The sequence below is a fragment of the Hydractinia symbiolongicarpus genome, chromosome 4 (genome assembly GCF_029227915.1).
Source record: "Hydractinia symbiolongicarpus strain clone_291-10 chromosome 4, HSymV2.1, whole genome shotgun sequence".
Taxonomy (NCBI): Eukaryota; Metazoa; Cnidaria; class Hydrozoa; order Anthoathecata; family Hydractiniidae; genus Hydractinia; species Hydractinia symbiolongicarpus.
In genome coordinates, this window is record NC_079878.1 from 21,535,230 (window position 1) to 21,559,166 (window position 23,937).

General features: G+C 33.5%; 2 protein-coding genes across 3 annotated transcripts; one reads left to right on the plus strand and one right to left on the minus strand.

Annotated features, from left to right (window-relative positions):
- The first annotated feature begins 1,999 nt into the window (after positions 1–1,999).
- On the plus strand, positions 2,000–4,062 carry LOC130641833 (ectonucleotide pyrophosphatase/phosphodiesterase family member 5-like). Its single transcript, XM_057448821.1, has one exon. The coding sequence runs from the start codon at positions 2,098–2,100 to the stop codon at positions 3,646–3,648; it is 1,551 nt and encodes a 516-aa protein (XP_057304804.1). The 5' UTR covers positions 2,000–2,097; the 3' UTR covers positions 3,649–4,062.
- Positions 4,063–6,080: 2,018 nt separating this feature from the next.
- On the minus strand, positions 6,081–20,182 carry LOC130641829 (protein single-minded-like). 2 transcript variants are annotated; one of them, XM_057448811.1, is made up of 12 exons: positions 19,814–20,182; positions 12,532–12,701; positions 12,236–12,306; positions 10,994–11,083; positions 10,222–10,311; positions 9,999–10,118; positions 9,564–9,751; positions 9,197–9,303; positions 8,845–8,986; positions 8,302–8,534; positions 7,900–8,184; positions 6,081–7,812 (listed from the first exon to the last, which is right to left on the minus strand). In XM_057448811.1, exons 1-12 carry the CDS (start codon positions 19,942–19,944, stop codon positions 7,076–7,078), a joined length of 2,364 nt encoding a protein of 787 aa, XP_057304794.1. In that variant the 5' UTR covers positions 19,945–20,182; the 3' UTR covers positions 6,081–7,075. The 2 variants fall into 2 exon arrangements, with proteins under 2 accessions (XP_057304794.1, XP_057304795.1); XM_057448812.1 differs by lacking the exon at positions 19,814–20,182 and adding an exon at positions 13,697–13,849.
- Between the last annotated feature and the right edge of the window lie 3,755 nt (positions 20,183–23,937).

Consider the following 23,937-nt stretch of genomic DNA (forward strand, 5'->3'; position numbering starts at 1 on the left):
ATTAAATTCGCATCATGGAAATTGTTTATTTTCCAAGAAAATTATTTAAATTTCGACCATTTATTCGCCCCATGCGAATAGTTTATCAATTGTTTAAAATTTAAGCAATTTTTATTTGACACGATTGTTTAAATTTGGTATTGTTTATAAATAAAAATTGTTATCATTGTTCCGACCCCGCGCATGTCACCGTGTCCCGGACGACCCCAACCCACCCGTTAGTGACATTTGTGAACAAAAACTAAATTTAAACTTTCACGATGCAAATTCGTTGGTTAAGGATAAGAAACGAAAAAATTTTTCTCCAAAAAATAATTTCAGCACTAGTTCTAAAATAAATACTTGCAAAGAAATCTTGTATTTAAGAGTATGTTTCTTAAACTGAATGTTTAACATCTATACTTAAACGTTTTTCGTCGCCACTGTGTGCTTATTCAAATTCATTTCGCAACCCGCTATGTTGCAGTAGTATTCTGGGCGTAAGTCTCATTCAAGCGATAATCCTTTACGTTAAGTTTCTCAGCCACATGACTTCTTTTACTTTGTTTATTTCCACTTTCCATTTTCAAATTGACTTTTATAAAGATATTCAAAAGAGCAGGATGTAACCGTACTATTAAAGATTTTGCAGTAAGAGTCTTAAATAATATCAGGCTGGAATTTTTTGGTTTTAAAACAACAGAGAGAAACAAAAATAATGACCACTGTGGTAAGAATTTTACTATTTTTATAACTGGAAGAAGCAATTTTTAATTTTTTTTGGAAAGGGGGGGGAGACTTAGGGAGGTGTCTCCGCGAGGGCCTCATTGAAAAAGCATTAAAATTGAATATAGTCGAATAATTTTTAATTAACATAACATACATATTAAAGGACCTCCTTTTTTATTTTAAAATTATCTAAAAAACTTTAAACTATCCAGTCTGTTGTTTATAAGTTGTGTAGAAAATCTACTCTGGTGTTATATAAAACTATTTGTATACAAATCATATTCCCTTACCACTTTAATAAAAGTTAAAATTGATGATAATGAGGTGAAAAAGCTGCATGGAATTTGTGAGGAAAAATTATGACACATTTTTTTTATCGGTGTTTCAACGGGTAAAGAAATTTCTAAAACATTTTTTTTGGAGTAACAAAGAATCAAAATTCAAACGACGGTTCCTTTCTATTGTTCTTTTGCCTATGTGGAATTATCCACGAGCTTATAGACTAGGTTTAAAAAAATCTCTAAGTTAGCTGGTCTCAACTTTATTTCTAATTTTAGTTTAAGTTGAATTTTAAGCGCGTTGCGCGCATGGAAGACTCAGCTGAGTTTATACAACCTTGATTCCAGGTCTCTTTTTGCATATCAGACAGCGAGCAATAAACGCAACGCTGATGAGAGATAAAAAGCCCAGGAAACGAGGCTGGAGTTTATAGTTTTTGTTTTTAACGCTCATTTGTAATGTTGATTAAATAAAAAATAAAAGGAGATAAAAAATGTAGCTATGAGAGTCTTGACTTTACTCTATTATCGCGCTTTCGAGAAAGCACACCAAATGTCGTAAACCAAGATTTACCAATAAATAATCCGGTATCGCTAACCGATAACCCGAATATTCCACATTACACTATATCATTTTTACCCGATAGTGTGTGTTACTATCACAACACAGATGTAACTAAAAGCATGTTAAGTGGATAATAAAATTTGTTACGTCATGTTACTTATCGAGACAAATAAATAAATCGAGGTAACAATAATATTTATGTACCTTGTTCATTTTCACGCGTTCGGATTAGATCAGTTAGCACCGGCTTAAAAAGAATGATGGGTGTAAGATATTACCACGCTGTATTCTAACTGGTAGAAACAAGTCACGTGTTGTTACCACGTGTGTCTTAATTTGCTTTTTACAAGAAAAGATATTGAAAGAAACAAAAGAAAACATAATACACCTGTTTAAATAAGCAGAAAATGTAAATATCAAGAAAAGCTACTGCGCGTATTTCCATTCTTTTAAACTTTTATTCTTCAATTGTATTTTAAATAAAAGGGTGGCAAGAAATAAAGAGAAAAAGAGTTGATTAAAGATTAAAGAGTCTTGATTGATGCCATGATGCTCCCAATTTACATCACTGCTTTGTGTGTTCTACATTTTTCTTCTTGTTTTCCATTACAAGATGATTATAACAAGGAGCACACTGTTATTGTGTTTGGATTCAGTGGACTTAGATGGGATTTTTTAAAGAACACAGAGTTACGTGCGTTTAAACATCTTTTGAATCATGGCGCGATTGCGAGACGGAAAATCGATGCTTTTCAAACTGAAAGTTTGCCATCTTTTACCACTTTGGTTACTGGGCTCCATCCGGAGTCTCATGGAATGATGGCAAATAAGATGAAAGACAGAAAAAGCGGCGAGTTGTTTGATGTAGAAAACACAGATTTAAAATGGTGGAAAAATGTTGAACCAGTTTGGGTAACAAACTCCAAGAATGGGAGTTATAGCGCGTTGTGTTATTGGCCAGGTTTTGATGCAAATCACAAGGGAAATAAAACTAAATACTATTGTTCAAAAGAACATACTGTGGACCCATTCAAAGAGTTAATATATAAAGAAAAAATACATCGTAACGTCATGAGTTTTGAAGAGAGGTTAGAAAAAGTCAAAACATGGCTACAACTCAAGAATAAGAGACCAACATTTATCGGCGTTTATTTCGAGGAGCCCTTAAAGTCCATGATGGAATTCGGTTTAGGCTCTAATGAAACAAAAATCGCTTTCCAAAGCATTAACAACGTCACTCAAGCAATGATTGACTTTTTAAAGAAGCACAAAAAGTTTGAAAGTTACAATTTTATTGTGACTGGCGAATCTGGTGTAACCGAATTGAAAAAACACCAGGAGATTTACCTTCAGGATTATTTGGATGATAATGACGTAAGCAAGTACACCATAGTTGACGACGGACCTATTATGAGCATTTTCCCAAAAAGAGATCAAGATCGTGAATATCTCCTTAACAAATGGACCGGCGCTCACAAGCATTTCACTGTATATAATGGAGATAAACTACCAAAATCGTTTCATTACACCAATGAAAATCTAACGGCACCGATTATTATTGTTGCTGATGAAACATGGCGGCTATACGACAGTCGTGTTGTTGATAGCAAAAAAGCTTTAATGGGTTTCGACGGTAAATTTCCATCTGCACATTCATTGTTTTTAGCGCACGGCCCGGCTTTCAAAAATATCGATGTTGATGCTATTGGTAACGTAGACGTGTATGCGATGCTTTGTGAAGCATTAAAAATAAAGCCCCATCCACACTCTGGAAATAAGACGAATATAGATAAATTTATGAAAAGGAAGGAAAAATGGTACGTTACGATTGTAAAGAAGGTGACCAACTCAACAACAGGATTAACCGTTGCAATCATCGTAGCGGTGATATTATTATTCATAGCGCTGTACTTGATCATTGCAGCTATTTACAAGACGATCGGATGGTGTTCTTGTGCTAAATACCCTCTAAAAGTGAAAATCAAGTCACCTGGAAAAAGCAAGAAAGGAAATGGCGGACAGCATTTGCTATCGGACGATGAAGTTTCGTCCGATGCCTGTGAAAGTGATGAAGACTTTGGTTTAGGAAAAAAGTAACTGAACTGGTTACTTTACAGAACAATACAAAGACGATAAATTTTGTTAATTTATTAGCAACGCATTTTTTGGCGCGAAGAGACGTAGATTAATTACATGCAAATGCATGCAACGATTTAAAAGTGAGATGTATGGATAAAGTGATGAATGGTTTTCGTTTTTGAAACTGAACAATTGTTATGACTCAATCAAATTATGTAATTACATCTTTTGTGTAGCGTAATTAGAATTAATAATAATTTCACTTTCTTTGATTGGAAAGCAACATACAAAGTCCGTATTTTTAAAGGAAACAGTGTGTTTATGTGTCAATCCTTGGTACGTTTTCTTCTCACTTGCCTCTCTAAAAATTTTCGTGAGGATAAAGGAATATCAAAATTTAAATGTCAAAATCATTGAACATAAACATCTTGAGAATAAAAAAAGCTTTCTCAAAAATTTAAAAAAATTGTTGAACAACTTTTAAGTCTAACATATTTTAGTATCTTTAGTATCGCAAATTTATGTATATGTTTGACCCGTGTGTATGCTTGACCTGTAATTCTGAAAAAGTTTTCCGAAAGAGCTCTACACACAATCTCGTTCCCAGAGCTTTCAGCACAGAAGAAATAGCAATAAAGTGTGTATTAGCTTAAAGGCTTCCTCCATAGTATTAATAGTCGAAGTAGTAGGCTATCTTAATGGAATCAATTTTCTCCTAAGAAATAATTTTGGCGAGTTATCGTCAATTCTATCGAAAATTATTTTCCGCGAAAGTTATTAGAAAACTCGCGAAATTTTTCTTTTTTTGAAGTACATATTTGTATAACAAATATTTTTTTAATTTACCCTAAGCTATATATAATATGCAAATTCCAACTTTAGCAGTCTTTATTTTATGTTTCCTGCATAAACAGTGTGGTAAAATGGTATGAATGAAAAAACATTCCCCCCCCCCCCCTCCCTCTCTCTCTCTTTTCTTCATTCCGAACAAACCAAGCAAAAATTCTACTACCTTAAGTGGATTAATTTTCGCGAGGATCAATTTTTGCGAATTTCGGACAAATCCGCGAAAATAATTACTCGCGAAATGTTTGAGGAAGCCCAATTCGCAAAAATTAATGCTTGTGAAAATTTTGAGAACGACATTTTTTTTTCTTTTTCATAGAATTCTGTAAGTCATGTAGAAGTTCTGATCTTTTTTGTTTATGCCTCGTGCTTGCACTATACTCAAATCAATATTTACAGTCTCTGAAAGAAAGATCGAATGTATTTGCATTCTGTGGGTTTTTGAACAGGATCCGTTTTCCTTTTTGCTTTTGGCTATACATCAAACTGAACGTTGGCATTAGCATTCTACGCGTTAATACTTCGTCTTTCGGTTCACAATAGAGTTCTTGTACCATTTCTTCATAACGTTGCAACAGCAAATGCCCTTTAAAACTAGCTGGAATGGTGACCGTCACTTCACACGCAATTTATTCATTTGATTCGTCTTTTTGTTAATGGTGAAGCAGATCTGTGATGACATATAGATCTATATCTTTACTACTACAGCGAATACACAATTCTCGATAAAAATTATTTTCTAAAAATTTGTAATTCGCGAAAATAAATCCTCGCGAAAAATTAGAAAACGGTCGATTCGCGAAAATTTGTCCACGCGAAATATTTGGAAGCGACCGATTCGCGAAAATTAATCCTCACGAAATGTTCTTTTTTGACCTCGCGAAAATTAATCGTCGCGAGATTTTATCCACTTAAGGTACCAAATTCCACCTTTAATTTCGTGTAAATATGTATAACCATCGAATACTGCTATTTTTGCTGTTCAGTCTGTCAGGAAGATTTGAAAAAAAATTTTTATATTTAAAATACAGGATATTCAATTGTTGAATTCAATCAACTGAGATCAAATTTTAACCTCTGTTCCAAATATTAACAAATTAACAGTTTTAAGATTTGATTAAACAATTTTAGTTCCAAATCTCTTTAAAAAAGTAAGCACTGGTTCCAAAGTTTTGAAATCACAAGTTTAGGTTTGTTACCTTTTTGGCTGGTATTTCTTTGAATTAGTTTAATTAACTTAAAGTCTGAAAATTTTAACTTTTTAAAGCATATTTAGGAGCAATGAAGACTATTTCAAATTATTTAAACCGTCTAAAATTTAAAATTAGATTTTAAAAACATTGTTGTAGGAGATTTTCGAAAGAAGGCATGAGAAGCCCATTATCAACTCTTAACCCAACTCGAGACTTGTCATATCCTATTTTGAAAATACAGGAGATTAAAAGTTTGAATTTCTTCTTCCATTTTTCGAGAATTTAAAAACCTGAGAATCTTCGTGGCGTGGGCATCGTTCCCATAACAGTCCATAAACATAAGAACACATATAACGTCATATAAATAACGCATGCGTAGAGAATCTTCTACTAAAAGGCACGGACAACAAATTGGAAGGCTTACTCTTTATTTCAATTTTAGGTTGCTTTATACAATGTCATACACCAAAAAAAAAAAAACTTTCTATATTTTATGTACATATAAACCTTTCAAGAATTAAGATTCATAATATTATAGTTTTGCATGAGTTAAAACCTAAAAATTAAAATAAAAAATTTCAAGATGTGTAAAGTCACAGCTAGGACAGAGAACACTGTGTTCAATTCTTGTCACAGTTTTCAGAAACTTCACGTGTATGAAGCGACAATCTTTTGAATGATTTGCTAAACCTTCTTGGTCAAACACATTTAACCAACTGCCGTGAACAATGCACTCAGTAACATATGAGCTTTAAAAAACACAGTTGTAATGTGAATGTAAGAAGTCCAGTAGCTAGCGACAGTGCATGCATGTATGAAAATAGTAAAAACAATAATTAAATGATATAAAAAAGAAATTAAAAAATCACATTGATCTAAAAATGAGTATGTTTATCTGAGAAGTCGTAATTATAAAACACGTGCGGTGTGGTTCCTGATAAAAACAACTAGAGTAATGGAGGCAATTTGTTGCCTCGCTTAACACGTGTTATTTACGCCAGAGGCTTCGATGATTACGATTTACCAGATAAACTGTAGATGTATGGTGAAAAAGCAGTAGTAATACGTGGCTTGATTCAAAAAACAAATTTCGATATTTTTATAGGTAAAAAAAAAAAAAATTTATAACTGAAAACAGCAATAAATAAAAAAGTAACAAAAAACTGAAATAATATTCAAATAACCAAAACAGGAAGAATGTAACGTAGATCTATAATTCGTAACAAAGCACGTGACGCAATATTTAACACGTGACAAGCGCTACATAACACGTGACAATCAACACGTGACACCGAACACATAAGTGATACTTAACACGTGACGAACAACACGTGACGAACAACACGTGACGAACAACACGTGACACCTAACAAGGTTCTCTATTTTTATTTACAGGCTCCTTTTTATCAACTTTCATATACAGGCAGCCAAGGCAAAAATTGTGAATGGTTATTGTTTTGTAAAAAGTTTTGTTGATGATTCCTTGCCCAGTTTCCAGGTTGTGGCGTATTTTCTGCGTGCATATACGAATAAGGAAAAGTATTATATTGTCTGTGTGTATCGTTTCTCATGTGATGTAATTCCATTTGTGGAGACATACCATTGCCTACGTCATAAGGCAATGTTATATTCGGTGCAACATGATCATTAACTGGTAGTGGTATGCGACTGTTCGGTGAATTATACTGAGAACGTACGTAATTTATATTCGTTCTATCTTGCTCTTGCATTAATCTGTGCTGCTGCTGTTGATGCAGCTGTTGTTGTTGAAGGTTGGGTACTTGTTGTTGTTGACTGTGTCGCTGTTGTGGATGGTGGTGGGGGTGGTGTTGATGCTGTTGTTGTTGCTGTTGCACACGTTGAAACGACTCCACGTTAGGATAAATTGGAGAATGACTTCCGAAGGGGTACAGTTTCATAGAAGAAGAATTACTAGCAGTTGCTGGATGCCCGTGTTGTTGCTGTAACAGATTCAAATTAGTTAAATCGTCAAACAACGAGGGGTCGCCGTGATGAAAATTTTGTTGCTGCTGCGTCGGGTTATGAGGTGACAAAGATACGGTGGACGAAGACGAGCCTGCAACCGGCGTAAGATCAGCAAAGAAGGGTTTTTGCGGCACTTGATGAAACGACATTTGGAAATCTATATGAAAAGTAAGAATATAGAATATTTATATTTATAGGTCTAAAAAAGGAACGTTGATAAAGAACATGGGGGTAACAAACTTACTAATTTTATCTATAGCACTCTGGAAAGGTCTGCTAGCGGCACTGCTTGTACTACTGACATGGGAATGTCTCGAGCCATCCGTATGATTAGTGCGATCACTTATAACCGATTCCACAGGTGATTGCGGATTGCGTGAGCTCGAATGGAAATCCTCAGGCGAAAGATTTGAAAGAGGATCGTTCATCACTTGATCGGCTGAAGAATCGAGGAAACGTTCTGGAACGTCCACATCGAAAAAAGCGTCTTTCAACAGGTCGCCTGGTTCCTCCTTCGTTGATGCTGCGACTACAAAGTAAAAGAAACAACCGGATTAGAAATCAGTGTACACGGATAAGCTCAAAGGGAAACAGTAAGTACAGGTTATAACGATATAGATTTTATAGATTATAAAAAACTTCTTACTAGCTTCTCTCTTCATAAACACCGAAGCCTCAAGAGGCGCTAGATCTGGAAGAGGCATAGGCACGGGTGCATCCATTAGTACCGAATCATACTGTTGTAACGGGTTGTTGTGGCGTGGGAAACCAAGCTCCAGGGCTTTTGCGCTATCGTCTGGTTCAATCAAACCCAAGCGGGCTAGAGATTTTCTGTCAGCATCATCGCGAAGTTTCATCATGGCCATTCCCTCTTCCTCGCTACAAAAAGAAACAAAAAGCGTACTGTATCTGGTGTTTTTTAGGTTTGATTGGTTGACAGTTAACAAAATCAAGGTCTGTTATCACTTTAAATATTAAAACAGATTCCCTGGAACATTCATATCGAACATTGATAGAAATAGTAATTAGATTCCAACGATCACAGTAACTCGATGCTTCATATTGCTTCATATTAGTTTATAAAACCCATTGAGCGTTCGAAGTTTTCACCGAAAACTTAATGTGCAAAATCCAAGAAGTGACAGGGACTTCTAATACAAAGAATTTCAGCTTAGGCGTTTATAAGTACCTCATAATCCGATTTGTGGTTACCAGAAAATCAGGTTTTCCGTTTTTAAACAACACTCGACCATAACCGCATACCCAGTTCCATTCGTTGTTTTTGTTCATCAGACGAAATGTGGCCAGGGATGTTTTACCGCATGTTATAACTAAAAAATACAGTGATTACTGATCACCTAAGAGATTCAATTTCAAAAGTATTGTAAAATAAAAGTACGCCATACACGTTCAAGAAGCGTTTTCATTAGAAGTTTCTTTCCTTTGACGGAATTTATTGGTGACACAAGCAAATGACAGAAACATAAAAAACACTGGATCACAAGACATAAGCTTAACATTCTTCAACGCCCAACACTTACTCTCAGTATGTTTGCATCGCACATGCTGCGCATCTTGTCTGTGTACCAATACGTAACTGGATCGGCCAAATATATCCTTTTTACTGTATCCGAAAAACTCTTTGCCCCTATAAACATAACATATAATTATTATCGACGGAAAAAGTCCCGATCGTGATAAAACAGATGATTTGATGATCTTGAATAAACAATGTGGCACGTATACACTACGGTGATGAAAACATGGAACACCCTGGTGTAATGTTAACGGGCGTTTTTTGTAAAATGAGTATTTCGTAACATTAATAAAAAAATTCTTTTTCTTAATACACGAAACACATCACACATAGCGGAAGTTACAAAACAGTGTATGTGGCTAGCACATTACCTTGCGTCCAAATCTAAGAAACTAAGATCGATTCTATTCTTGCTGCAAAACAGAGTGCTCTTCATTCGTATTTCAAGCATGGAATACGAAGACCTTGCTGGAGTACAGAAGGCAAACAGGGCGTACTTCAATGTTTCTACATCTGGCTCCATGTTCAACTTTCGTACTGTGCCACTCAATTTAAACGGCTAGACGAAAAAAAATATTAATGAAATCGTCAAATCTCTTTATACCACGCCTCTTTGAAGACTGATTTGTTAACCCAGAAAACCCGGAGTTAAGTGTTTTACTATACAAGTTTGACAGCGACTTTTCGAAGATAAGGGAGAGAACGCTGCTTGATTCAAGCACTGTTCCCACTATATCAGTAGGGACACTATACAGTTATAAAGATAAATTAAGACACAGCTATGCACACATCAAAAAAACGCCTACCTTATACATATCTGTTGAACTTGTGTTTAACACACTTTTCAATCTTAAGATGAAATCACGTGGCTCACTCTCCTTTTCACTGTCATTTTCTGTTTCATCATTCTCTTTAATCTCCTCGATCTATTTAGGAAAAAAATATCATTATTGACGAACCGTTGCTAATCGACAGAACTCAAAGTGTTGCAGGAATGAATAAGATTTATAACCGGGATAAAATACAGACCTTAGGTGGCGCCCCTTTTAAATGTGAAGTCAGTTCTTCTCTGTCGTCATCGTGTACCAATGTTTCCAAAGGTTGATGCAAAATTTGAGACTAAAACAACATATAGTGAGAATATAATAAAATATATAAAGTATATAAATTTTTGATTTGTTTTCGCTAGGTCGAAAAAAACGCATTTCGCGAATATCGCGAATCTACTGGTATAACTTCGCAATTTTATTTTATCTCGGGGCTTTCTATGGATATCAGATAACATGGTCATGTTTCAGGCAGACAACTACAAAAACAAAGAAATCAATTTACAAAATTTATTAAATTCTGTATTGATTTTTTTTCTCAATGTTTAACAGCGATAAGAAAAACTATCAATCACAAGGCTGAATATCATCAAGTAAAAGTACGTGATAAAAGACTGATTTTCGCTAAAAAGATTGCGAATGCTTAGCAGTCTACCATGAAAAACGAAAAAGAAAATGAAAAAGACTGATTTTTGCAAATAAGTTATTTCTGATAATTTCGCGATGGATTTTTTAGTGTTAACCTTTCCGAGATTTTTTGCGCAGATAATTAAATATGATTAAATCGCGAAAATTGATCAACATGACATTACGACATACTCATAAAAATAGCGTCGTTGAGAACTCCTAAAGTTGGATAAATGAACATAAAGCAAACAATTTTCTACTGGAAGAGATGAAAGTTAACGACCCTTCATACAATTGAGCACCCTTTGCATATGTAATTGGTTAAAAAAAGGGAGAAAAGAAGTTACCTGAGAATAGCCTAAGTAATCCTTGACGCCTTCGGAAACATAGAAGATTTCTCCATCCAACGTGACCACAAGAACGAAACCATCAAGCGCCTAAACAAACAACTCAGCCTAAAAATATTTTCTATTTGTGGAAAGTAAAACGATACGAAAGGATGCCAAGTATGCAACATTAAAAACAATAGCAGCTCTTGCTTTGTTTTCTCATACAGCAAGCGAAGAAATCTGCTATTTTAAGCCCAAATTAGTCCTAATTACGTTTTGTAGCGCAACAATTCGAGTTAAAACAATTCAAGTTACAACAGCAACAACAACAACAACAACAATAATAACAAACAAACAAACAAAAACAAAAACACATCATTGTACAGCTAGTTAAAGAGAGCAAAGGTGACAAAATACGAAGTATTTTAATTCAGTGAGCTCTTATATTAGACTAAATTTGGCTAGTCAAGCAGAAAAGAACAAAAGTAGCGTCAGTGAAAAACAGTACTATTCGTTCTACTTCTCCTAAAGCAGCAAGTGTAGCGTCTAATAACAGGCTATTTTTTAAAATTTATCATGGCACGATTGTCATTGCCTAATACTTCACACAAGTCTTCGAAAAAGCTGTTTCAAAAATTCGCTTTAGTTACAATAATTGATTGGGTAATATTCGTTTAATAAGAGATGCAAAAACTAGACTTTGATTGAAGTCGGTGGAAATTTTAAAAGATTAATGCATTTGTCCTTTGAGAGTGTAGAAAACACCATCTTAGAGCAAAAATCTCGAGAACACAAAAGAAAATTCTGAGATGCATCAATTTTTAAATGCTTTCCACAAATAAATTCAATAAATAATGGTGATATCTTTTTAAAGTGCACTTCAGAAGGGTGCCTGCAATTCAAATTTGAAAGAAATAAAAAGCCATCGTTTCTCTGGCAGTATTGAATGATAACACACGCCGAGACAGAAATTCGCACGAACGTTCTTTTCACATCGCCTCTATTTCCATAGACAATATTTTGTCGGCTGTTGTTTGCCTACATGTAGCCAGCTCACAAATTAATTGTTTAGCACAATTTATGCAATCCTATTGTTCTTTTGTTTTGCCGCAAAAAAAACAACAACACCAAAAAAACCATGTGTATGACGTCATATTGAATAAAGATTGGCAAGACAATACACTTTCGGCATGCTTTCAAGAGACAGCTAGTTACTTTAGACATTTCGACACCTCGCAAGAATCACAATCAAAATTTTACCTCGTTGAAAAGAAACGAAAACTGACTGTTTGTTTCTGTTTTTGGCTCTTTCGACTTTGGTTTACTGGAGCCTGAAAAAGAAAAAAACATACAACACCTTTAGAAAAAAAGAGTTTCCATGACAACGCTGTTGAAAAAACACGGTTGCTATGACAACTATAAAAAAAATAGTGATAAGGACTGGAGAATAATCAACGAGTGTACTTACTAATAAAAAAAATAAAAAAAATAACGCATATTACAATTCCGTTTTAAGATTTTATTTCAATTTTGACTAAACTAATACTTTATTTTACCTTTGAAGAAGTTTTTATTTCGGAGATAACTAACACTAAGCCGTAAAATCGACAACTTGTCCAAACGCGCAATAACATCTTCTGGAAATGGCAAAAGTTTAGCTAGATTGTCTAATTCACCATTTAGCCGATCTCTGTGACGTTTCGATGGGTTGATCGACTGTTTATATCTGAAAGAAAACAAGCAAAAAGAAACGGTTAAAAACAAAAACTTTTACATACCAGCAGGATTAACCAAGTTTTGAATGTTCTGAATGTTGCTTCCACACTTGCTTTTATATTTTTATTCTGTTGCCATTTCTTAATAAAGCCTTCTTAAAGAAACGAACTGGTGATATTCCGCCACAGGACATTATTCGTACTGTAGTCACCTCCAATGACTAAAGCAACTCTAATTTTTTTTAAATCTGTTGTTTTGTTTTCTATAATCCGGCTTGCTGTTACTACAAGGTTTTTAAGACAACAGTTTCTAAGAAACGTTAGTATTAGACCACCCATGATTTTTAAAGCAATCTTTGAAATTTGGGAATAAATGATAATTTTACTATAGAAAAATTCCCTTGAAAAAAGAAGTTTTTTAATAATTACGAGATTTATTCAGCAAAAGTACTCCATACTGGATTCATCTTTTAGGCAATGACCTCAAGCACAAACTAGACATTTCTCTCAATAAATCTAAATTAAGTTAAAAAAAACTCATTACGAAATTAATTTAAAAGTACAGTCAACCTGAGAAACTTTTAAAAATAGATGTGTCGCAAGGTCTCCCACGTGCATAAAAAAAATACTCAAGATAAAAAAGAATTGATCTCCTGGCACTTTCCAATCTGGAATCAAGTCTATATTTAGTGGTATCAGTCTGAAGTTTCGTTTCCACTAAAGTCTGCAATCGTTGTGTAAGCTTGTTATAGAAATTCTATATCTACAAACATTTGTTGTGCAACATCTCTTGTCCCACTTTGTCGTACAACATGTTTTTTGAAATAAACTCATAACAGCGATTGTTGTACAACTCTTGCTCAACAATTTTCATGTTAATAAAAACCGACTTTAATAGGTATATATGTCCGTTAAAGATTCCCAAAAATTCGCATTAAAATTATTCTTGCATAAAAAAGAGTGGCTAAATTATGCTCAAAATCGTGATAAAACAGATAAATCTCACCTTTTCTTAGACATAACTACAACGGGTAGCTTTCTACTCTATGTTTTGCAGCTGATAAAAAATATATAATATAAATAACGAAATAAACTTTATTGAATATATTTGTCATCAAGTTTAGCTGATATTCAAATTTTTTGTTTTGTTTTGTGTACATAAAATTTTTACACTTTGCTCACAGATCGAGAATACCAAACTAGTGAAGAGGAAAGAAAAAGATAATCAAATTAACGTCTTTAAATAAAAACCGTTAATAAATACAAACAATGAAACCCAAGAAAAAAAGATGTACATCCTCGGAATGAACTTTAAAACAAAAGAGCAAGAAGAAATGAGAACAAATCATATCGTGATGAAACTCATTCAGAAGAATTTTTTTTGTAGAACGACAACACCCACGTCAGTAACGGTGATTTTCAACAGACTTGTTTATTGACTTGTATTGTCATAAAAATAATCCTTATATAAACATTCCTCTCCATCTTTCCAATTTTATAAACTCACATTTCTTTTAAAAATAAGTTTTTTCCCAGGCCTATAACCGTTTCATAATGGCAGCTTCTCCAAATACAAGTGTACATCTATATAAATTTCTAAGGCAAAAATGAATGAACGTTTTTTTTGTTTTTATATGAATTTTTGGTAAAGTTATTTTTACACAAGCAACTTCCTTGTTTATAACTTATGCAAACTTATGCAAATATTTGAATCAACTTTCAGAAAAAAAATAATTCGAGAAAAAAGCAGTCATGTAAAGCGGCATTTTTTTATATAAGAAATACACAAAGTGATACAACTCATTGGTTTAAGGATGATTAAAATTTTTAATCTGACACCAACTTTCAATAAGGAATTTGCGGAGGAAGCAATTTCCGGACAATCTATTATGATGATTGTACGTAATTGATTTTCGCTCAATAAAGGAAAATTTTAAGCAGTATTCTAATTACAGTTAAGATAAGACAAGGTAATCATTATAAAGATCTTAAAAATTGCTTGTGAAAATATATGTTGTTATGAAATTGCTTGAAACCTAAATCTTTAGATATGTTGAAAAAAAAAATTAGCAGAAAAAAAATTAACTGTGATTTAATGTAGTCCACTATGACCCGGCAAATTTCCTTGCTAGACACATTAAAATATGCAACAGCAGTAATTGTAATAGTGTAATAGGAACAGGAATAGTATAATTTGAATTGATAGGAAGTCAGCCAAACATGTCTGGCTTTCTTTTACTCATACAACTTTAACTGGAAAATAAATTTAAGAAATGACCTCATAACAATGGCCACAAAAACAGTTAAGTTAAGGTCAACAAAGTTTTGTCTCTTAGTGGTGTGGTTTTTTTTAATACCTTACAGAATTGCCCTCAATAATTACAAAATGGCGCATTACTGCACTGCATGTAACACAGAAGACCACAAAAAATTCATGGCTTAGTCATAATTGTCTTATTTATTTCTTAATTACCGGTAGTTAAATCAAGTCCAGACAATAGTAAAGAGCGCATGGAGAAATATGTTTTGTCAACAAACATTCTTGTACGCCCTCTCATTAAGCATAACAGCAACTCTTAAGCAGGCCACAAAACATTATGGTCACACCTCATTAAGGGCTGGAATTAAAACTGCTAGCCACTTGTTACTTGAGAGGATCTCTCAAGATCACCATGGAATTTCCTCAACCATCACAATGAAAAAACGGAGATTTAGGTTACATAAGTAACTTGTGTCACATGCAAAGTAGAACACAATACTTGAAAGATTAATGGGGCTTTTTGGCCAAGTCAGCATTTCAAATTTCTTATTTCAGTTTTAATGAACAGTAAGAGTGTTTAACATTAACTTCTCATAAAATTGAATCACCTCCTTTATGACAGCATGAATAAATAGGTAAAATAAATACCTTGACATAAAAACACGTGTAACAGCTTCACACATGATTAAACTTTTTTAAGCTTTGATGGTAATATTACAGAAGTGTTCAGGTTTAGCACTAAATCTTTTTCACACAGTGATTAAATATATAGCTGTATAGAAGGGTTTTTAAAGGTGCTTTATGAAAATTGAAATATGTTATCCAGGAATCTGATGGCACATAATTCTAAAATCTTCCTTTTAAGTGTAAGGAATTCCGTGGAAAAAATTGTAAAAAAATAGCCATTCAGCCGATTAGTAGAAACTCTGAGGATAATCAAGAAAAGACTTTTCTGGCAAAAATACTGTCACTGTGATTTCTGGTTTTTGAGGGCTTTTCTTCTCCACCATCATAATCACATTACAGTGTGTAATGCAAATTGAATGAATGAATATCAGTATAGCCAGAATTTCTGCATTGAAAACGACAGTTTTGCATGATAGGCAGGAATTTATTGAAAACTTTTTTTATTTTAAAGATATTTAGAGCTTAATTATATGAGATGATCAGCATTAGTTGTTTTATTTTTAGACAAAAAATTCTAAAGGAATGGATAAACAACTTTGATTCTCCACAACATACAAAAACATCATTTGCAATTTGAGGTTTTTTAGAAATTCTAAGTTTAAACTATAAACATCAATACACAGATATTAATTATGATAAAACCGAACTATGATCTTACAAAATATGACCACCATTTTTTATTTATTATTACATATATTATAACATTTTATTCATAATATCCACTGTAAGAATAACAATAATTTCAGAACAGAGTAAAAAAATCATTTGGATCAACAAATCCTATTGTTCTTGGCAGGGTCAAATTTCCTGAGCCAAGACAGATTGCTCCGGTTAGTAATGAGACACACACAATCCTCAAAATGCGGTTGATGTGTTATGTTTAGAAGTTATATAACATAAAACATTTTTTTACAAGAGAGAAAAAGAGACCTGCTCAAATAAAATAATAATTTAATTATTCTAATGCTTGTGATACTGTGAGTAATAGCAAAAAAACCCTGCATACATTAAGAATTAATTTTACACCACCAAACAGAAGATAACCATATCTTGTAACTGAAAGGAATCCATATTATTTAGATCTAGGCCTGCCCTCAAAAACGTTTTGCTTCCAATCTTGGGTTGGACTAATAATTGGAACTTGGAGATTCACATAACTCTATTTAAGTTTTTTTTGACACAATAGCGGCCTTATTATTATAATTTCCATAATATTCAGATTATGGGTCAAGACTCACCTACACTTTTCTATTTAACCAGTATTATATGAAAATAAACAACCCTACTGCAGATTTGTAAATGGAACATAATTTTAATAAGTAATGTATTCTACGGTACACCGCAAGATTAAAATGCCACACAAACACCGTTGATTCTCCTTCATTTCGGCTTGATATAGTTATTACGATAATGTGATGCAATAAAAAGAACAATAAAACACACTCAAAAGAATAGATAAGAAAAAAAACTAACATTTTCATCTTTACATAATTCCCGATTATCTCTAGAAATAATAATTGAAAAATTTTTAAATTCATTAGAGTTATTCTATACAAAAAATAATTTAATTTTTGAAACTGATAAATAAAAGAGTTCAAAGATGTAAGTTCATTATTTTTGAAATAAAAAAAAAAATGAACATAGATTTTCACATTTGCCTTCTGCAGGAAAACCAGGCTATTTTTATCCAACATAGAAATAGCCTAACTTTAACACTCCAAGAGAGAGAGAGAGTGGGGTATGTAAAAAACATCTAATGAGAAATGATACGAAATCAAATGGAAAAGAGGGATCAATTAACCTCGGAACAAAAGAATCACAATCCAGTGAGACTCTGAATATAAACAAACAGAACTCATTTTTGGTTTATTTATCTTTTCAGTTAAAAATGTGTATAATAATAATTTTGGACACTACATAGCAGGGTGCTTTTTTTACTTGAGTGTTGAAGGTATTTTTTAAAGTGTTTTATATAACACCAGCATTATAAATGGAACAAAAAAATATTAATTAAAAATTGATCAAAAAAATTGTTTACAATTAATTTCATAGCAAACTACCAAGATAATAGAAATGAAAGAAAGAAGGCCAAAATGAAAACAAACACAGGCAACACAATTTGTATAGGATTATAGAAAACAATATACAAATAATAAAAGTACATCAATTCAAACTTTTTATACATGTGTATTTGAACACAATTTAACAATAATATTTGTTAAAAAAAACACCATTCCATGGCTTAGATGAAAAAAAAAAATTGTAATTAAAAAAAAATTGTGCACTAATTTTCTTTATAGTTGGATACATATAATTAAACTGTTTTTTATCTTTTTAAAAGAGTCACATAATTATTTTTTACTGGCCACAAATTAAAATGAGATGCAAGAAATCAATTTTATTAACCATTACACTTAACTAAAAAAAACTGGTAAAAAGTTGTAATAAAAGCACAAGAAAATTTTGATCGGTTTCCTAAAAATTCTGACTACTATTTGTAAAAAATATCACAACATTTCAATATCTTTTTCAAAAAAAAAAAAAAATAATAAAGGAATATTTTAATTCAAGCAGGCCTTAAGTGTAGTTTTTACTGCTACAATATATTGTATGCAATATTGACTAGTGTATGTATATACAATTATATACAAGAAGGATATAAATAGTTTAAATTTCTGTTTCCACAATGCTTAAATGCACAAGAAAACATAAAAGCCTGCTATTAGTTTTTCCAAATTTAACTCATTTGATTTAAGAAAAAATTGTACAACATACATAGTGGTTAGTTACATCTGCGTAATATTTTATTCAAGAAAAAAAATTTGTACAATTAACTGTGCACAATATATTGTAGCAGTGGAAACTACCCTTTACTGGCAAAACATATTCCGAAAGCCACCTTAACGGTTGTAGCAGTTTACTGTACATTAAAAATTAAAAAGCACAGTAGCCACGCTTTTGAAATATTATAAAATTAATATGTCATAAATTTATAAACAATTCCAACACAAAACTTGTATAAAACGTATTCATAATTGGGAGCATATATCTCTTTTCAAAACTCATCTGAAAATAATCAACTTTAAATCACAATAAAAACACCTGTGTAGACCTGTGGTTTAAGTATCAGTCCACAATAATAGCATACACAAAAACATGATAAACGATTAACGTCAAAGAACAGAAATTATATAAATAGTACGCATTAACTATATACCTTGAAAGCACAAATAGAATTACACCTAACACCAGTATATAAATATATATACTTTGAAGTTCCCAACAATTATGTACATAATCAGATGTATTGTTTTATGATTTTTATCCCCAACTAATTCTTCAACAGTTCTTCATTAACATTTTAAAATAATTTGTACCCACAGGATCATTTTTGGCATATGTATGCTTTAAAAGTGACAAAAACAGCAGGGGAATATGTTCATGCTTAATTGACCTGAAATGATTCATGTATCTGGAAGTAATATAATCTTTCACATAAAAAAGATTGTTTAACGTTGACTGTGTACGTCTGCATAGCCAAGTGGATGTGTCTATTTTCCTTTAAAATAGCCGAAATGTCTTACACTTAAACTTTTTATGCTATTCCATGACATCCATACAATAATTATGATTAGTGAAGTTACATATTATTGACTCGATAACTTGGAAATGGATAAAAATAATTGACACCTCCCTACAGGTCACCTGGGACCAAAATTGGTCAAATTCCCCAAAGCCTGGGACAACCCAACAGTTTTAGAGTCAATAAATTCACAGCGTCATCATACAGCCTTTGTAACCATTTGTTGAAATCATGGTGATTCTACACATATTTTTGACCAGCGTTAAGTTCTACACAGACCAGAGCTGACGTTTTTGTATATAAATATTTACCCCCACCCCTAATGAAATGGATTTCTTAGCATACAACTGGTCAGCATTTTTAATAATAATGAGAATGGTGATGAGATGATTCATTAAACAACAAGATGTTGTTTCAGGGAGCACACTTTATATAGCTAGATTTATGAGAGGGCAAAGGGCACTAACTAAAAAATACATCCTCTGGCTATTTATTTGACTGGCTAGGATATCAGCTAGTTATCAAATAGTAATGCAAGCATGTGTAATTTTAAAGCTATTCAGACATAATATTAATGATATCTTTATACTTACTTTTGGTTCAACTTGGGTTCACGAGATGCTTGATCTGAAGCTTTTGCTCCGATCTTTTTAGATCGATTTGTGCGCTTTTTTCCATTGGTATTAATTTCCATATTTAAACAGTCACTAATTAAAACATCCATACTTCTGGGTTTGCTTCCCGACCTCTCAATAACTTAATTGCTCAAGTATTTTATTTCCACAAAATTTACTCTTCGGTTTACTAAATTTTTAAATTACGCAATTGTACAAATCAGAAGTATGAATTATTAGCCATAAATATTTTATTTCACCTTAGTTCACCTATATACTTTGGTTACCCAGAGAAGTTTGTTGTTTCTTTCACCCGACGTCCATCTCAGAAAAGTTTATTGATTCAGGGTGGATAAAATTAATTATAATAGTATTTGATAATTTATCTTGCAAAAACATGCGGCGTTTTTCTTGCACTAAGTAATACCAAAATATATAAAAGCGCTATGCAGCATACTAAACATAGAAATGTTTTTTTCTTCTTATGTAACAGAAGATATTAAATTAATGTTACCCCCTGAATTTAGGAGGACAAAAGTCATGTCCTACAACCTCTTAAAAATCTCTCCACCGCAGACAATTCACCAGATGTTTTATATTCAAATAATTCAGAAATCCCAGCGAGAAATTTATTTTTATTTCAATGAAAATTTTTTTTAATGAAAGAAAATGAATGTGGGCTGAAAGAATAATTGTTCAATAAATAAACGAACGAAAGAACGAACGAACGAACGAACGAACGAATGAACGAACGAACGAACGAACGAACGAACGAACGAACGAACGAACGAACGAACGAACGAACGAACGAACGAACGAACGAACGAACGAACGAACGAACGAATGAACGCTTCCACCTACCCATCCGCCCCCAACCTCGTTCCGAGGGCCTTTTCTCTCTCATCGGCGCTGCACTTATTGATAGGTTTGACGAAAAAGACGAAAAACATGTTCGTAACGCCGTCCTGGGGTCAAAAGAGATACAAGACGCCCTGGGGACGAGGTTGCTCGGCTCCCTCACTGTATCCCCCCCCTCTTTCCTCCCCCAACGTTCGATTGGCCTTAATCGCATCAAGATAGAGTTCAATTTCGACATTTTCGACATTGTCTGACAATCGACGTCGACCCTATATTTAATAATACGAAAACGTGGTCTACACCACTTCTTTATTGGACCTGTGGCGTTTTTCGATTTTATCCTCATATGAGGAAAAGCTACAGGCCCTGGGATCGAGGTTGCAAGATCTTTTCCCGGCACTCTCTATAAGGAAGGTGGGAATGGTAATATCTTTGAGTTAGCCCACTGTAACAAAGCTGCAGTGGTTGCGTCAACTGCGCTGAAAAAATGTCGGATCATAAGTGATTATCTTATTTATTTTTCCTTGTATTATGATTGACAAGTTATAAAAAAACGCTTGTCTTTCCAATCACACGAGTTTTTGAGCGCATAAGAGACATCGAAGTTTTTTTAATAAGTAAAAATATTTCCACTCACCACTAAATACTAAATGAGCTGTCCGAGGTTTTAATTTAGTTAAGCTTTAATAACTTCGAAACATCGTAATAACAACAAAAAAACACGTTTTTATTTACCAAAGAGGACGGAAAATAAAAAAAATTTATGGGGAGGATATATAATGCTGCACAAATTCTGACGGGATAAAAGTCACATGCCTTTGTTTACAAATGTTTACAAAACTTTTGGTATTTTAAACATGCGCATACATTTTTGTAGGAGATAAATAACCGCGCGCCTTTTTTTTGTTTATTTTTTAGCGATAAGCTACTTTGCATGGCAGAAAAAAAGATGCTGGATCTTGCTGAAAAGGGGACTTTTCATGTGGATTACTTCTCACGAAACTTCGAGGTTATTACCTATTATCAAGTGTAGCAAGACTTACGTCTTGTAATTTTTTTGAACCCATTTGGAGTCCTAACAATACCTTTGTGGCGCCGTAGATTAGTGGTTATAGCTCTCGTACTCTGTGCAGGAGACCGGGGTTCGATTCCTCTTGACGGCGATTCAACATGGATCGCCGTCAGTTGTCTAGTAGAGCGCGGGCTCTAATTGGGTCTGCGTAGCTCAAAATGAGCATTAAATACTCTAGGACTCTCCATCTACGCCATGGCCCCTTCTGGAAATAATAGACAGGGTATATCCCTCGATATTTGTGAGGCTAGCCATGTAAAATATGCACATCTATCTATCTACCTTTGTGTGAAAAATAGAATAGAATGTGTGAAAATAACTTCGCTTCACCCAGCGTCACCATCTCTTTTCTGCCCGCCAGATGCTGGAGAAGCCAAAGGAGTCCATCGCTAAAAATGTAAACAAAGGAATCTGTCTATGAGGTAAACTGTCAACTATTTTACCTCACTTAAAAGCGTTTGGAAACACAAGATCCAAAAGACATGGAAATTGATTTTCCAAATATGTTTTCATTTTTTTAAAAAAGGCTCACCTATTATAAGCGAATATTTTGTTTTTCAAATGGATTTATTTGACTTCTGTAGTTTCTTCAACCTAGTCCTCAGGGTCTTGTGTGGCCTGATCTGTTATTACTGAGCGCAAGCAAAATAACCTGGGGATGAGGTTATGGTTTAGTTTCATACAAGAATGGATGCTCAAATTGTTTTCAACACAGAATAAAAAAAAATTGTCTTGTACGGAAAACGATCTAATAACTATGTGAGAAAACTTGGCACGATTGTGCTAAGACAAATGAATAAATTAGCATAATTATTTTGACCGACATTTTAATGTGACATCATCAGCAATTAGAAAATGACATCACATATCTAAAGCAAAGTCGAGAACGTTTGTGTACAAATTTTTTGTCCCGATTTTTTTCGTGAAAATCTGAGAAGCACGAAAGAAGAAAAAATCAGAATTTATTTTTAATTATAGAAATTTTTTGGTGGTTTAAGCAATGGGCTATGCAATGGGTAAAGCAATGGTAAAAAAAGAATTCCAATTATTAAAAAATACTAGCAATAACAACATTTCATAACAATCATAAGAGTAATCCAGGAGTTATTGAGATTTATCGTTACCGTAGGTTTTACCGTAGCCGTAGCCGAAGCTGTTACCGTAGGCTTTATGTCAACCGTCCACACACTCCCATACGAAATAACGTTAATTTACACGACTATTTTTTTTTGACATCCCCTAGTGAAAGACCCTAAATGAAGTGAACTCAGTGTGAAGTGAATTCCCATCGTATCTGGATGAGATTTCATTTAAATGAAGAAAAATGTCAGCCCATCTTTGTCCGCAGGGTTTGTGGCCTGATGTCAAAGCCGCTAGCGCCTACTTGACGGCTAAACAAGCTTCTTCGCCCCCTTAATGTCAAAAAAGCAAGGGCCCCTGGGCACGAAGTTTAAAGTCGGGCTGCAGGGTTATTATACACCGACCACATAATAACCATACATGCGCAACAGCAACTGCACTCCGCCCAAGTTTCAATTCAGTGTGTTTACATAGGGTTTTTAACACTGACAATAAAAAATAGATCAAAATGACTTCGAGAGTATAAAGTAAATAGTGCAAAACCCCAAAATGTGAAGAAGTTGATTTCACTTCAGAGAATGCAATCTCTCATGTTAACGCTATATGAGAAACTAAACACGAAATTACATCTATTATTGTCACCTTTTCCAAGTTTTGAGGCTACAGTTAAAAATCTGCTTATTCGAACGTAGGCCGAACTTCAGTATTCTTGAAAGGAGACATTTTTACACAACAGCTGACTTCTTTTTATGGGCACCCAGCATTAGCAAGAAAGTCAAGAGAACGATTGAAAATGATGTTCATTTTTTTGTCCAAGTTTGCGTTGCTTGGTTGTTTTTCTTGTAAATGGCAAATGGCAGTTAGAAAGCTTTCACCAGATGTATCGTAATATCTTTTAAGTAACATGAGTCACTTTCCATTACTACTTAATCTCCATGTAGTTGCCATTTTGTTGCTTACGCCCCTTAAAGTCGTTAGCAGAATGATTTAACCTGTAAATTTCGATTTCTCAATATCAAAGTGACAAATTACTCACCCTCCATCTTTTACGCTTCTCCCTCTTCCGCTGCTGAAGTTATGACGGCTAGTATCA

Coding starts and splice junctions, on each gene's coding strand:
- LOC130641829 (XM_057448811.1), bottom strand. CDS start 19,944: ATGGATGTTTTAATTAGTGACTGTTTAAATATGGAAATTAATACCAAT. Junction 11,084..12,235: donor TTTCGTTTCTTTTCAACGAG/GTAAAATTTTGA, acceptor TTGTTTGTTTAG/GCGCTTGATGGTTTCGTTCT. Junction 8,185..8,301: donor GTTTATGAAGAGAGAAGCTA/GTAAGAAGTTTT, acceptor TTTACTTTGTAG/TCGCAGCATCAACGAAGGAG.
- LOC130641833 (XM_057448821.1), top strand. CDS start 2,098: ATGATGCTCCCAATTTACATCACTGCTTTGTGTGTTCTACATTTTTCT.